We start from the raw sequence: 14,743 nt of genomic DNA, 5'->3' as shown, positions 1-14,743 counted from the left end.
GATGCAGGGGTGGTGTCTCTGCTTTGCTGAGTTGAGAAGTTTGCTGCAGTATAAAAGCTGATGCTGTCCTCTATCTGCCGCAGTGCCCTGCATCTCTTCACTGTGTGTGTATGCATTAGATGCTGGACTTCTCCTTACATCAGTGAAGCTTTTTCACCTTATGCATGTTCAGTTACCTTCATCTCTGCATTTCTAGCTCCCCAGTTTTCTGTCATTTTATAATCACTGCATGTTTTTTCTCTCATTACATTACTCTTTCTTGACTTTTTTTATTTTCCTTTAATTACATTCTGTTTCCATAACCTCATCATGTTCAGCTTCAGCACGGAACGTTCCATGGGTCCCGTCACTTATCGCAGACCCCCAGGAGATGCCTATCTTCGGTCTAGTTCTGTCTCCCTCACCCACAGTGGCAGTAGCAGCTTTCAGTCCCAGACTCGGAGTCGGCGAAGTGCCCTTTCCTACAGTGAAAGTCCCGAGCCCTCAAATGGGCCAAGGGATGAAAAAGAGGCCTTGCAGGGGCTGAATGACAGGTTTGCTGGCTATATCGAGAAGGTGCGGAGACTGGAAGAACAAAATCATAACTTACAACAAGAAGCAAATGAACTTAGAAAGCAGCAGGCTGGTATCTCAGCCATCGGGCAGTTGTATGAAAGGGAGATCCGAGACATGCGTAACCAGCTCCTGAAAATCAACTCTGAAAATAGTCAAGAGCAGTTAGAAAAAGACCGGCTAAATGAGGATATTGAGATGCTGAGGATGAAAGCACAAGAAGAGGAAAGAGTGAAAGAGGAAACTTTGGCTGCTGAGAGGACACTGAGGCAGTACCTGCAGGAGTGCAGCCTAGAGAGCGAGCAGATTGGAAGAAAGGTGCAAGCTTTGCAGGATGAGCTCACCCATCTGGGCGAAGGTCACCACGAGGATGTTGAGGACCTGCTTAGCCAGATACAAGGTAGTCAAATCACAACACAGCAACTGGGAGAAGTGCCTGGTCTGGACTTGGCATCAGCCCTGAAAGAGATCAGAGCTCTACTAGAAGGCCACATAGGCAAAAACAACTTGCAGACTCAAGAATGGTTCAAAGGTGAGTGAGATGAGGCAGAAGGGAAAACATACATAGCTTTAGCAAATTTGTAAATTAAAGATGCTAACTTTTATTAGGCTGTCTCCTGTATCCCTCATAACTCAAGTCTGTCAGCAGCCCAGGTTGGAGACACAGCCTTCACTAGGTATAAAACCTGCATGTTATCTTCCCTTGATCTTCTCTGTTGTATGATTCTGCTCAAAACTTCCAACATGGTTCTTAGAGGATTATTTGAAACCTACTGCATTGTACAGATGAATTCAGATATTTACTGTTGTCTGTATGAACTGCACTTGTGATGTAAAAACTTCCTTTAGTAGTGAGAAAGGCAACCACATACTGTGAATGGGTTGATGCCTCCAGGCTATGAAGAGGTTACTTTTTTTGCATATGAAATTCCTGAGTCATGGTTAGGTTCTATATCCGTGCCTGCCCCTCCCCTTTATCTTCTCTTGAGCATCAATCGGAAGAAGGTGCTAATGTTGCGTCACAAAAAAACCCAGCAAATCCTGTAATCGATGCAGGCAATTGCATCTAGCAAATCTATGAATTAAACTAAACCTAATTCAGGAGCAATATAATATCAATGGTGAGATAAAACTACTTGACTCTTATTTCTAGTGTTATTGGTAGGCAACAATGGAAAAAAATAGAAATCTACGCAAGTATAACAGTAAGATTTACCTTGGGACGCTGGTGATATTCCTAGCAAGCAGCTCTGCAGTGCAGTATCGCAGCGTCATTCAGTCATGTGCTACAGCACTTGTCAGAGCAGTAAGACGTGTACAAATACACTCCACTGTATGTCTTTGACTTGTCTATACATTATAGCAGCATTACAATCAAGGTGTTCGGCTCTCAGAGACTGGAACAGCAGTAATCCGTTGAATTACATTGTCATAGTCCATACTAAGTATCCACTATCGTTTCAGCAGTCTCATTCAGGACATCAAAGTGCTGCATCATTTTAATAGCAGAGGTTACACAGATATTCCGACATTTCATAGGACAGACCTTCTCAAAGTCAAAAAGGTTGAAGCCATGAAGAGAGGCCACAGGCCTAACAATGTTAGTGGGGAACAAGGATTTAATGAAGAACACACATGTAACAAACAAACTTAATTAAATGATGTGTTGATTGCTAACAGCATTGCAAAAGCAAGTGTGGCACCAGGGTGGTGGAGCCAGGCCTCTATGGTCAGAGATACTCAACTGCGCAGATTCTGTATGATGTATTGAGCTTAAGGGCAAAAAGGGAGGAGCCCTTAAGGCTTTTTTACTTTACTAAAACGGACCTAAAATGTATTTCTCTTTGGAATTAGATTGTTTAAGAACCTGTAATTTTGGTGTGAGATTGAATATTGGGTGGGGCATTGGCAGACTTGGTCTGGAAACTTCTTATGGCAATAACAAATGGGTCCCTGATGCGATATTCATTATATATCCTGTTACTGCTTCATTTAAAGGCAAATGCATTTCAAAGTGGCCTTCTTTGCACTTGGTTTGAAAATAGAATGGTTTAAATGAAGTTCCCTTCATAAATACTTGATGGAAGGGACTAATAGACCGGAGGGGAGGGGGCGCACCAAATTTGAGGAGATTTGGTGACATCACCTTTTACTGACACACACAGCAGATATGATTCAGCAATATTTCTCAAGGGTAGATAGAACAATACCCATAGCAGCCTCTGCAGCTCTAATTTGGCATGAGTGGTTTGTTTGCTTTCCTGACTCGCTCACCCCTGCAGATTCCAGGGACCACTGCTATTATTGGTACTTGTATGGAACAAATGTCTTTTAATAGCACATTCATCATCATTGGTGATCCTTAGTATCATTAGTGCCTTGCAGTATATTTTTTCTTTTGCTATTTATAATATTGTTTATGATCGTATCATGATCACCCTCAAATGTACCAAGTGCATAGGCTTGTAACTAGAAGCTAACCTATAAATGTGCCAGTAAATGATACCAAAGCTGAATGAAGCCTAGTTTAAGGGTGTGTTATAAGCCTTTAACCTGCACTGACAACTGACACAAAGGATTCTTATTATTGCCATGTACCCCGCAAAGTGACAATTGTGCTGGCCTGTCACCTCTAACATATGTTTAAAGCGTATCTAATCACAATAATTTATTTTTTAGGCCTTTGATGTGGTGGCTTCATTTATTTTTTTTCTTAGGCCTATTTTCCTTTCATCTGGTGATCCTGGCAGTAGCACCCTTCCTGTTCTAGGGTGACCACACTAGCTCACTGCACTGAATTTATTGAGGAACAGATTACAGAATACCTTCCACTTTAATCTTCTTTATAATGTAGGAGGTGTTCTGTGGGCCTGAGAGACTTCCTGATAACATTGTTTGATAAAACTGAAGCGTGCGCAGTACAGCATTTGGTCAATGGATTACTGGCAGGACCAACAGATTTTTTTGCACTTATTGATGCCTATTGGTACATTTAATTGACCAAAAGGTAGTATATAAGAGAAGTTCATAGTTATGGTTTACAGATAAGTTATTAACCATATTGTTGCAGCCAAGATGTTGTTTCTCCTGTTTTTTTAAGCTATGCATTAGCAACTATCACAAATACTAAATGGCAAATGTGCGCTGTTGTCATTCTATGTAATCTCTAGATTTTGTTATTATTTATCTCATAATACTAATGTATGATTCACAGTGAAGCTGGACAGACTGAATGAGGCTTCCCATGTCAATACTCATGCCATCCGCTCTACTAATGATGAGATCACCAACTATCGTCACCAGTTACAGAGTCAGATCACTCAGTTGGAGATACTCAAAGGATCCCAACAATCAATGGAGCGCCAATGTATGGATCTAGAGGATCGCCACCAGGCAGAACTGGCATCTTACCAGGTAGGAAACCAAGCTTCTATTTTGTGCTTTTCAGCCATCGTTATGCACATTTGTACTTTAAAAATTGATTTTAAAAGCAACAAACAAAGATTTGCAGTTTTATTCAATGTAATGTTATTTTATTACCATGAGAAGAACCCTTATTTTTCTAGAACTGAGTGCCTAGAGAGACTGACACCGCTGTAACATCATACCTCCCAACTGTCCCTCATTTGGAGCTAATTTCCGCTGTCCCTCTTTCCTCCTCAGTTGTCCTCCTTTTTGGTCTGATCTTCAGATGTATGAAAATGTTCCATTTACTACCAAACATGTTTTCTACATTTAAACCATTATCTTTTACCTTATCTCTTAATTATCTTGTTTTTCTTCTTTTTGAAAAGCCAATATAAAGCTAATGGTGAAAAAAAACAACACTGTGTTTAACCAATCATTTTTGGCATATAGATAGTCGGTATAACTGGGGACATGGTAGGGGTGTGTCTGTTGCCTAAATACATTGGGGGGAATTGATCAAAACTGGTGCAGACAGAGTCTGGAGTAGTCCCCCACGACATCCAATCAGCTTCTCTATTCCTTTTATCCAGGTAAGCTTTAAAAAGAAAGAGAGACTTGATTGGTTGTCATTGGCACCTGCTCCAGATTCTGTCTGCCCCAGCTTTGATAAATTTCCCCCACTGTATTAGAAAGTGTGCCTCTTTCGCATCTCAGAAAGTTGGGAGGTTTGTGTAACATAAAAAAAATATAACTTGGACCTGTACCCCAAATGTAAACAAAACTCAACACAGACATTGATTAATACTATGTTTCAAATGTGCATTTAGGGCACTTTGTTGGATGTGTTGAATGTGTTGATGTCTTGCTGCACACTTACAAAACGCGGTTGGTTTCGGCTATTGTTTATTATGCTTGAATTTGGGTCTTTTTGATGCTGTACATCTCTGCAATGTGGGAGCCAGTGTGATGCCGGACTTGATCCCACATCGCATGTTGCAATGTTAGGTGCACTGCAGTGCCATTATTTCTTAATTGCACCCCAATGCAGCCATTGCATGTGCATTGTATCACACCACATCCCATGGTAACCTATTACCATACAAAGTTGTGTGATGCGATAAGAAAAAAAAAATGATTTATCTATCTATCTATCTATCTATCTATCTATCTATCTATCTATCTATCTATCTAATCTTTTACTAAAAAAAACAGTACCCTGATGAGTGATAAGTGATATTATGGTTTCCTGAATTTTTCTTCACCCTCTTTTTGTTTGCACCAGGACACTCTGCAACAACTGGAAAATGAGCTAAGAAACACTAAATGGGAAATGACTGCTCAGATTCGAGAATATCAAGATTTGCTGAATGTTAAGATGGCCTTAGATATAGAGATTGCGGCCTACAGGTATAAAGGGGAGATTCCAGGGAGGTCTAAATTGTATTTATAATATGTCCTATTTAAAATTAAAAAAGGACTCTCACATGTGCTGCTGAAGGTTTTATATGTATACAATTGTCATTCTAACTAGTTTTTAAAGAAAAAAAGGTCATCTTGTCTTACAGGATTGCTGATGCACAAGCCTAACTTTCGTAGCCAAAGAATTTCCCAGAGCTTTTTAGGTGGAGCAGGTTTATTTCATGATATGCCATTATGGAAGTACATATTTATAGAGACAAAGGAAATGGCTTTTCAGATTAATTGAAATTCATTACTTAAAGTGGAAGTCAACTAAAAATGTTTAACTTTGCTATGTTATAGGGAAAATTTAGAAATGTTATTATGGCAAAGCAGTACCCTAAAAAATTTACCTTTTGTTTGGAATTCCTCCTGAAAATTAGCAGTATTCTTCCTTGTATCCGAGTGTGCCTGGGCACTCCTGATAGCTGTATCTCTACAGTGTGAGATCTAGGCACTGCTGCCTCTGACTGCTAGTCTCAGGAGATTTGGAGTAAGAGTTGGTTATGTTGCTACTGTTCTACTCACTGTTCTTAGTGGGAGGTTCTGACAAGAGGCAGCAAAAGCCCTGCCTCTACCAAGATGGCCACCTCTACACACAGTGCAGAACACATAAGTAATAAGAAAGGATCAGCTGCAGGGAGACTACAAGCAATACTGGTGTCTAGTCCTTCACTCTCTGTCTGCCCTTTTTTGGGCATAGATTCCAGAGTTCAAATTTTCTTTTAAGGGAATTAATAATGGTTTTCTATATATTTTCTTTATCTATGTGCTTATTATGGTCAGAAAGCTGAAATGTATGCACACAACTGAATGTTGTGTTTTCTTATATTTTTTAGCCTATACCTTTAACTCATATTGAGTAGATAAACTGGTAAACCATTATTCCAGAATCACATTTTCCCATAAGGTTCAATGTAAATGAGGTTAATCCGTTCTGAACCATATGAAAAAAAATGATTTAACCACAAAAATATGACACAAAGTACAGTACAGTATGAAGAGAGTGAATACTAACTTTTCTTGGAGCGACTTGTGGCATGGAGGACAGGAAGGTGGGTGGGGAGGAGGTTATTGTTTGGTGGGAGAGTCCCCCTCCATAAGGACATTGGGAAGATCTCCTTCAAAGGTTTCCTCTCTTCTTTGTCTCTTAGCTGCAGGGTCAATTTTGCCGAAAAATCTGTCTAATGTCACCTGTTTTTTCCTGCGCTGCATAACCCTCCAGGAAATGAGAGACCACGTTATCGTTCATCAGATTCACTTTCTTTTTACCACCATGCTTGCTCTGCACTTTCTTTGGAGCCATGCTGGATTGAATAATACTGTACAGTACTATATGTGCTAAAAAGCACACAAAAAAGCTTCACAGCGAGTGTGCACAGGTCTGTCTGCAAGCATGATCTCGACTAGAGGAAGCCACTACCACGTGTCAGAGCGGGGAAGATGGCCGCGGTCGTGTTCGTCACCCAATGCAGAGTTCGCGAACGGAGGCAAAATTTTGCCGAACTTCCTGTTCACAAACCAAATTGTTTCCGACCAGAAGCGTTCATGAACCGAGGTACCACTGTACTTATTTACACATAAAATAAGTCAAGCTTATTGGTCTGCAGTTTACTGGTTGTAGCTTCAAGCGAAACTCCAGAAAAACTATCTTAAAGTAGTATTAAACTCTCAAACATTTTTCAGTTATGAATCTGGATTACAATTGTGAATCCAGATGAAACAAATACACATTGCCCAGCAAAGCATTGCTTTATATATTTTCCAAAACACTTACAATCATCATGTTTCTGAACAGCTGCTTCCAAGTCTCTCTTTGAACTTCCTCTCCAGTACAAAATCACAAAGGACAGTGCAGACTCCAGCAACTGTTCATCTACTAGCTTGGAGAAAGGAGGAGAGGGGGCCAGGGGGCCAGGGGGGAGGGGAGTAGCTTGATTTGCTGTGTCTGTGTGTTTGTGGAGACAAACACAGCTTACTAACACACAAGGGTGACTCCATAGCATTCTGCTTGAGAAAGGAGTCACCCTAAAACAGGATATCAGGACCAGTGCTCAGGGGGCATATTAGGGTGTAGGTTATATAGCGTGGCGTATCTAGCTTGGAGAAAGGAGGAGAGGGGGCCAGGGGGCCAGGGGGGAGGGGAGTAGCTTGATTTGCTGTGTCTGTGTGTTTGTGGAGACAAACACAGCTTACTAACACACAAGGGTGACTCCATAGCATTCTGCTTGAGAAAGGAGTCACCCTAAAACAGGATATCAGGACCAGTGCTCAGGGGACCAGCTGATTCTGCAGGAAACTAAAACTTTTAAACATCAAGTAGCAGCATCCATTGTAAGTGATTTCATCATCAGTTGAATAAGCCTAAACTCCTTTTGACTTCAATATCAGATTGGTAATACGTTGGAGTGTCTAGTATTAACTGCTATCTGTGACCCTGCTAGTAAAGTCTTCTATTCCATAGTTTGACGGTGACAGTCAGGTGTCCTCTCTAAAATTAAAGCCATGACTTTACTTTCTTAAATGCATTTGTCAAATGTTTAAACACTCCACTGCACTCCGGGGCAGTTCCCCCATAGGTGTATATAGGGATACTGATAATGAATGGAAAGCACTGGCAACTCTTTCAAAAGGCTAGATAGAAAATTATGCATTTAAAGGGGACAAAAGTCCACAAACATTGATTATAACCTATGTAAGTGCCACATACAGTAACTAAAGTTTATGGCTCAGCTTTTTTTAAGTAGCCAATTTCTTTTCCCTGACATCTTTACAGAGCTGGAGGTATATTTACAGAATGACACATAGAAGTCCTTAGTTTTATTGCAGTGCATATTTTATCCATGGTAAGGGTGCTGCATGTCTAGAAGGATTCCAGGGAAATTCACTGTTTCTATTAGAACTGATTGTGTGATTATAATAGTTGTGTCTTTCCACATTGTCTTTCTCAATATCTATAGAAGAGAAGCAGATATGACTTAAGAATGAAGTTTGCTAAAATTATTGGCATGTAAAAAGGTGAAGTAGTTTACTTTTAGAGCATATATAAACAAATTTTGTTTCTTAGCATTGGTACTGTAAAACTTCTTGGTATTTGAAATTGTTATCATTGTGTTTCTCAGCTTCAGTCTTTGTTAACTCTTAATATGTTGATTGCATTCTTTATGTCTCCATAAAACCCAGTGGAACCCTGCCATTTTTTTATCTTCTAAATCCACTTAGGGAACGAGAGCGCTGTTGATTAGAGCAGCGTGCTTGGGGGCATGTCAGACCCCTGGAACTGTGCTGTTGTATTATGTGTGAGAGCAGCCAACTGACTCTCCTAAGTGCTGCCAGTGCAAGATATTTTAACCCTTTCTGCAGTACTCAGCAGTAAAAGAGTAGCATATTTTTTAATGTGGCAGAGCCCATCCCGTTGTCTGTGGAGCAGCTATGCAGTGATGGGTCAGGTGCATTGAGAGGCTTTAAAAACATGCCCTCAATCTTGTCCTATGTAAGGACAAAAGATAAAAGTACCAGTTTAGTGCTTTAACAGCAGTGCAGCTTTGCCTGATATCTAATATAAATGTTTAACTAAAGAACAGCAGGCCTTTGATGAATTTCCAGTACCTTCCAAGTGCTTCAATCAATTCATAGTTTTGCTTTTTTTAAATTAGAGTTTTTGTAGCTCCTTTGTTCAACATTTCATTTAACATCAAGTGAAATTTTCTATATTGGGGTCATCGTTGCCAGAATATTTTAAAGAAGACAGGGTGAGTGTTCAAAGTGCACTTATTTTTTAAGAATAAAAAGCCTAGAGCTGACTGAACACATACTGATACAAACAAGAAAAAGGAAACAAAATTGTATATATACATCTGTAGACAGTGTATATTGACATCAATTCCAGGAAGAGAATTTCAGGTGTGGTCTTGAAGGCATATGTTCTATTTTTTTGCATATGTATATGTTGTGGATATTCTGATTTTCTTATTGTTGTAATAGAAACAATTGGTCTATGGAAAATGATTTGTTTGTATGAGTATATAATATGTGTTGTACCGTTAATGTCCAAATTTGTTCCTGTTTTAAATATAAGCTTACAATGATTTCTACTTGTTAAGATTATACAGTTTATAACTGTTCTACCAGTATTATATTAACTTTGAAGTATGCCAATATGATAAAACATGTTCGCTATTGTTGTGTTTACCTATAGAAAACTACTGGAAGGAGAAGAATGTCGCATTGGAACAAGTTTTGATCGTTTTCCATTCGATGACAGAACTCCAAGAATCCCAAGTACACCAAAGCATATTAAAGTTAAAAAAGAAGAAAAAATTAAGATTGTGGAGAAATCAGATAAAGAAACTGTAATTGTGGAGAAGCAGACAGAAGAAACACATGTAACTGAGGAGGTAACAGAAGAAGAAGTAATCACATCTCCTGAAAAGGAGCATGAAACAGGTGAAGAGACACCTGAAGAGCTATCAGAGAAGGAGGGGGAGAAAGATACAGAAACGGAGGAAGTAGAAGATGAGAAAGAAGGAGAACATGAAGACAGTAAATCAACAGAGGGGACGGAAGATAGAGAAAGTGAATCAACTGAGGGTGAGGCAGAAAATTTTGAGAAACCTGAAATCCACGAACCAAGCAAAATAAAGGAGCCTGAAATAAAAGCAAAAGACAAAGAAACAAATGATGAAGACTCAAAAAAGGAAGACAAGGGAAAATCGGGAAGGAGTGAGAATGGACAATCAGTACAGAAAAAAGCGAAAGAGGAACCAAATGACAAAGATAAGCAACCTTTAAAAAAAGAAGAGAAATCTATGCCAGCGAAAAAAGAAGAGCCTACTAAAGAGGATGAAAAAATTGCCAGCAAAAAAGAGGAAAAGAAGGCCGACACCAAAGATGAAAAGAAGAAACCTGCTAAGAAAGATGACAAAGAAAAGGAAGATGAAAAGAAAACTGTGAAGAAAGAAGAGAAGACAGATGATAAAAAAGAGGTACAGGGAGAGGATATTAAACCTACTGAAACAGAAGACAAGAAACCAGCTAAGCAGGAGGAAAAGAAGCCTTCTACAGAGAAAGAGAAGAAACCAGCTACGGAGGAAAAAAAGAAGCCTTCTACAGAGAAAGAGAAGAAACCAGCTACAGAGGAGGAAAAGAAGCCTTCTATAGAGAAAGAACAGAAACCAGCTAAGGCTGCAGAGGAAGATGAAGAAAAGAAACCTGCAAAAGCAGAGGAAAAGAAACCCACCAAAGAAGAAGAAAATAAATCAGATAAAGCAGAGGACAAGAAACCACCTAAGTTGGAGGAAAGGGAATCTGCAAAGGAAGAAAAGAAGAAACCAGCCAAGGAAGAGGATAAGAAACAAGCTGAAGAGAAGGTAAAACAGCCTCCTAAGAAAGAAGAGAAGAAAGCATCTGTAGAAGAGGAAAAGAAGCCAGCTAAGGCAGAAGAAAAGCCACCCACCAAGGAGGAAGAAAAGAAGCCAGCAACAGAGGCGAAGAAACCAGCTAAAGCAGAGGAAAAGCCACCCATCAAAGTAGAAGAAAAGAAACCAGCTGCGGTAGAGGAAAAGAAACCAGCAAAGGTGGAAGAAAAACAAGTCACTAAGGAAGAAGATAAGAAGCCAAGTAAGGTAGAGGAAAAGAAACCAATTAAGGCAGAGGAAAAGCAACCAGCTAAGGGAGAAGAACAACAACCTACAAAAGATGAAAAGAAGCCAGCTAAGGCAGAGGAGAAAAAGCTGACCAAAGAGGAGGAAAAGCAACCAGTTAAGGAGGAAGAAAAGAAGCCAGTAAGTACAGATGAAAAGAAATCCACTAAAGCAGAAGAAAAGGAAACAGTTAAGAAGGAAGAAAAGAAACTAATCAAGGTTGAGGAAAAGCAGACCATTAAGGAGGATGAAAAGAAGCCAACTAAGGCAGAGGAGAAGAAACCAGCTAAAGTAGAAGAAAAGCAGGCAGTAAAGGAAGATGAAAAGAAGCCAGCTAAAGCAGAGGAGAAGAAGCCTGCTAAAGTAGAGCAAAAGCAAGCAGTTAAGGAGGATGAAAAGAAGCCAACTAAGGCAGAGGAACAGAAACCTGCCAAGGTAGAGGAAAAACAAACAGTTAAGGGGGATGAGAAGAAGACTGATAAGGCAGAGGAGAAGAAACCACCAAAGGTAGAAGAAAAGCAACCAGTTAAAGATGATGAAAAGAAGCCAGCTAAAGCAGAGGAGAAGAAGACAACCAAAATAGAGGCAAAGGAACCAAGTAAGGAACATGAAAAGAAACCAGCCAAGGCAGAGGAAAAGCAACCAGCCAAGGTGGAAGAAAAGCAATCCGTTAAGGAGATAGAAAAGAAACCAGCTAAGGTAGAGGAGAAGAAAACAGCAAAAGAAGAGCAAAAGCAACCAGCCAAGAAAGATGAAAAGAAGCCAGTTAAGGAGGAAGAGAAGAAACCTACTAAAGTAGAGGAAAAAGATACAAAGAAGCCAGCTAAAGTAGATGAGAAAAAGCCAAAGACCGAAGAAAAACAGCCAGTTAAAGAAGACGGGAAACTGGCAGCTAAAACTGATGAAAAAGACTCATCTAAAGTTGAAGACAAATCATCACAAAAAACACCTAAGACAACTGAACCATTAAAAAAATCTGAAAAAGAGCAAGGTATAAAAAGTAAAGTAGAGAAAAGTGAAAAGTCTTCTGGTACAGATCAAGTAGAGAGTGACTCAACTCAGGTAGGAAAGAAAGGTGAAAAATAATGTAACTTATTAAAGACTAGACCAAGCAGATGGTTGGATCCACCAAAGAGGTCAATAGAGATCCAAGAATCATACTCTGAAACTGTCAATCTCAGAGACTATGCCTTGACGTGGTGAACCCCCACTGTATTTCTGTTGAGCAGAATGAACAATAAGCTAGCCACACACTAGAGTGACCAGGAGCAACAATAGCTCTGCGGGTTGCTCTAGTTCAGTGGTTCAACCCTCTTCTTAAGAAACTGCAACACTTATGTGCTACCAATCACGTAGAATATGCTTATGGGGTGACAAAAGGGGGGCAATGGCAATATAATATTGCATTAATTATTCCACTTGCAATAGCTATGATTATAGGATGTAGGTATAATTTTGGGATTCATGGAAATACTTTTGGGATATTTTGGCACTAACATATAAAGAGGGAAAAGGAAAAGCTAAAGAAAAACATATCAGAAGAATATGGAATATGGCTTAATGAGTATTTAGAGTCAATAAGAAGGTGAGTTAAAATGTTTTTGATTTAAAGACAGGTCAGTGAAAGAATACTTCACAAAATGTTGCCATGCATAGTCTTAGCAGTTACCTTCAGATCCAGTTAATGAGGTTGTTGTGGTCTGCCGGGCACATAGAAGCCCTAATTATTAATGTAGATTTCCTGCTATTCAGATAAAATGAGAAATTCCATAGAGATTTACACATGTAAGATCCTACGTTTATTAAAATGAGATGTTCCAGATCTTTTCGGCTAACACTTAAAACTTACTGGAAAATATCCACCTTGCTTAATGAAATGGGACGCATAAAAGACACTTTTAAGTGGTGTCATGATTCTTGTGAAATCTTCTATAAGACCTCTAAAAATCAGCAGCATATTGGGTCCGATGACTCATTCTACTTTTATATTTTGGCATAGCAAATATATACAAATAGAATCAGCTGCATATGCTGCTGTAGTGTTTAGATTTCTGATAAACTTTTGAAAATTAACAAGAATCATAGGAGTAATGTTTTCCAGCATTTCAATAAACATTATGTAACCTGGCTATGTTTAATATATACAGATAAAAGAGAGACACCCACATTCTCATTGTTTCTAAAGGGAAAACTAATTAAATTATTATAACCACAATTTATTTTAAAGGATTATGTAATTGATATAAGTGCCAAATTGGCAAAAAGAAGAGATGGTTGGGGGAAGTTTTGTGAAGCCTTAACTTGTAGTAATTATCCAAAGTAAGAAAGCCATGTGGTTTGGGTTTTGTCCATCTAGGTCTTCCTATATGAAGACACAGGTGAAATATTCCCTAGTAGAAGAAACCGGAAAAAAAACCCCTGTAGACCCACGAACCAGAAGGTTCTTCTAGTTGAAGATGCCTTCTCAGCAAATTAATGAATGTAATGAAAAAAATCAATCAGGGAAGTAACATGGGAGTGTATAAGCAGCAATATACAGAACCTAGCCTTGAGGAAGACAGTTACATTAAACACACATGCACTTTCTGTCCTGTTTGGTAAATGCAATGCAGCAGAACTTCCAGTATGAATGATATCACCTGGAACTCAATGGTCTATTATGCTTCCAAATTATTTTCTATATGTATTAAACCATGCTGTGTAAATGTCACATGCTGGAAAAAACCACTTAGCAGTCAATTAAGCTCAGGTTAATGCCATAGGAAGCAAGTCGAAAGAACAGTAACAGAGCGACCAGGGATGGTGTGGTGAAATGGGCCATGCTGTATGCTAGAGTTTCAGCCTGCGTAGTTAATGATGCACTATTCCAGCCTTTAAAAAAACTTGCTTTTCAATTTGTGCAATATATAGTTATGTATAAATAAAATTATTTCAAACACGGTAGAGATGTGTGTTCTTCAAGGAAAATGAATCTGTAAGTTGTCTCATAATTGTTTTATATAATGACTTCAAGTACAGTAGAAGTTCTTAGGTCAAGTTTTTTTACAAACAGCAACTGCTACGGAAAAAGTCAGACAAATATTACAGCTTACCAGTCCTATGATATGATATCTGCATTTGTGGGTTTTTTTGGCTTTTATTCTCCTTTTTTTCCCATGGTGATCCTGTCAGTAACCCACTTCCTGTCCTAGTGTGGCAAAGCTTATTAATTGTACTGAGTCTATTAGACAGTAGCATTGCCATCCTAGTACAGAAAGTGTGTTAGAAATAGTGATGAAGTTCTCTGGTCAAGTTTTTTACAAACAGCAACTGCTATGGAAAAAGTCAGACAAATATTACAGCTTACCAGTCCTATGATATGATATCTGCATTTGTGTTTTTTTGGCTTTTATTCTAATTTTTTCCCATGGTGATCCTGTCAGTAACCCACTTCCTGTCCAAGTGTGGCAAAGCTTATTCATTGTACTGAGTCTATGGAACAGTAGCATTGCCATCCTAGTACAGAAAGTGTGTTAGAAATAGTGATGAGCCGAACAGGTCCGAGTTCGATTCGAACTTTAGAACATATTTAGGAGGGACACTGTGTAAAAAAAAGACAAAAAGAAAGTGTGTGGGGTTCCCCTTCAAAGTCATACCAGGCCCTTAAGGTCTGGTAGGAATTTTAAGGAGGAAACAAACCCCCA

At 39.1% G+C, this 14,743-nt stretch overlaps 1 protein-coding gene and 1 long non-coding RNA gene across 2 annotated transcripts in view; both read left to right on the top strand.

The window, feature by feature from the left end:
- The first annotated feature begins 294 nt into the window (after nucleotides 1-294).
- NEFH (neurofilament heavy polypeptide) lies at nucleotides 295-12,588 on the top strand. Its single transcript, XM_018570198.1, has 7 exons — nucleotides 295-1,084; nucleotides 3,767-3,966; nucleotides 5,243-5,367; nucleotides 9,617-10,499; nucleotides 10,542-11,513; nucleotides 11,556-11,681; nucleotides 11,736-12,588. The coding sequence occupies exons 1-7, from the start codon at nucleotides 310-312 to the stop codon at nucleotides 12,144-12,146; spliced, it is 3,492 nt and encodes a 1,163-aa protein (XP_018425700.1). The 5' UTR covers nucleotides 295-309; the 3' UTR covers nucleotides 12,147-12,588.
- A 739-nt stretch (nucleotides 12,589-13,327) lies between these two features.
- The window catches only part of LOC108798448, a 12,565-nt gene continuing 11,149 nt past the window's right edge, over nucleotides 13,328-14,743 (top strand). Inside the window, exon 1 of the long non-coding RNA XR_001941951.1 lies at nucleotides 13,328-13,438. This is a non-coding gene — a long non-coding RNA (uncharacterized LOC108798448). The remainder of the gene's footprint in view (nucleotides 13,439-14,743) is intronic.

The sequence above is a fragment of the Nanorana parkeri genome, unplaced genomic scaffold (assembly GCF_000935625.1).
Source record: "Nanorana parkeri isolate BGI_ZX_2015 unplaced genomic scaffold, ASM93562v1 scaffold1476, whole genome shotgun sequence".
Classification (NCBI taxonomy): Eukaryota; Metazoa; Chordata; class Amphibia; order Anura; family Dicroglossidae; genus Nanorana; species Nanorana parkeri.
Note: the sequence above shows the minus strand (reverse complement) of the source record. Positions and strands in the feature narration are given on the sequence as shown.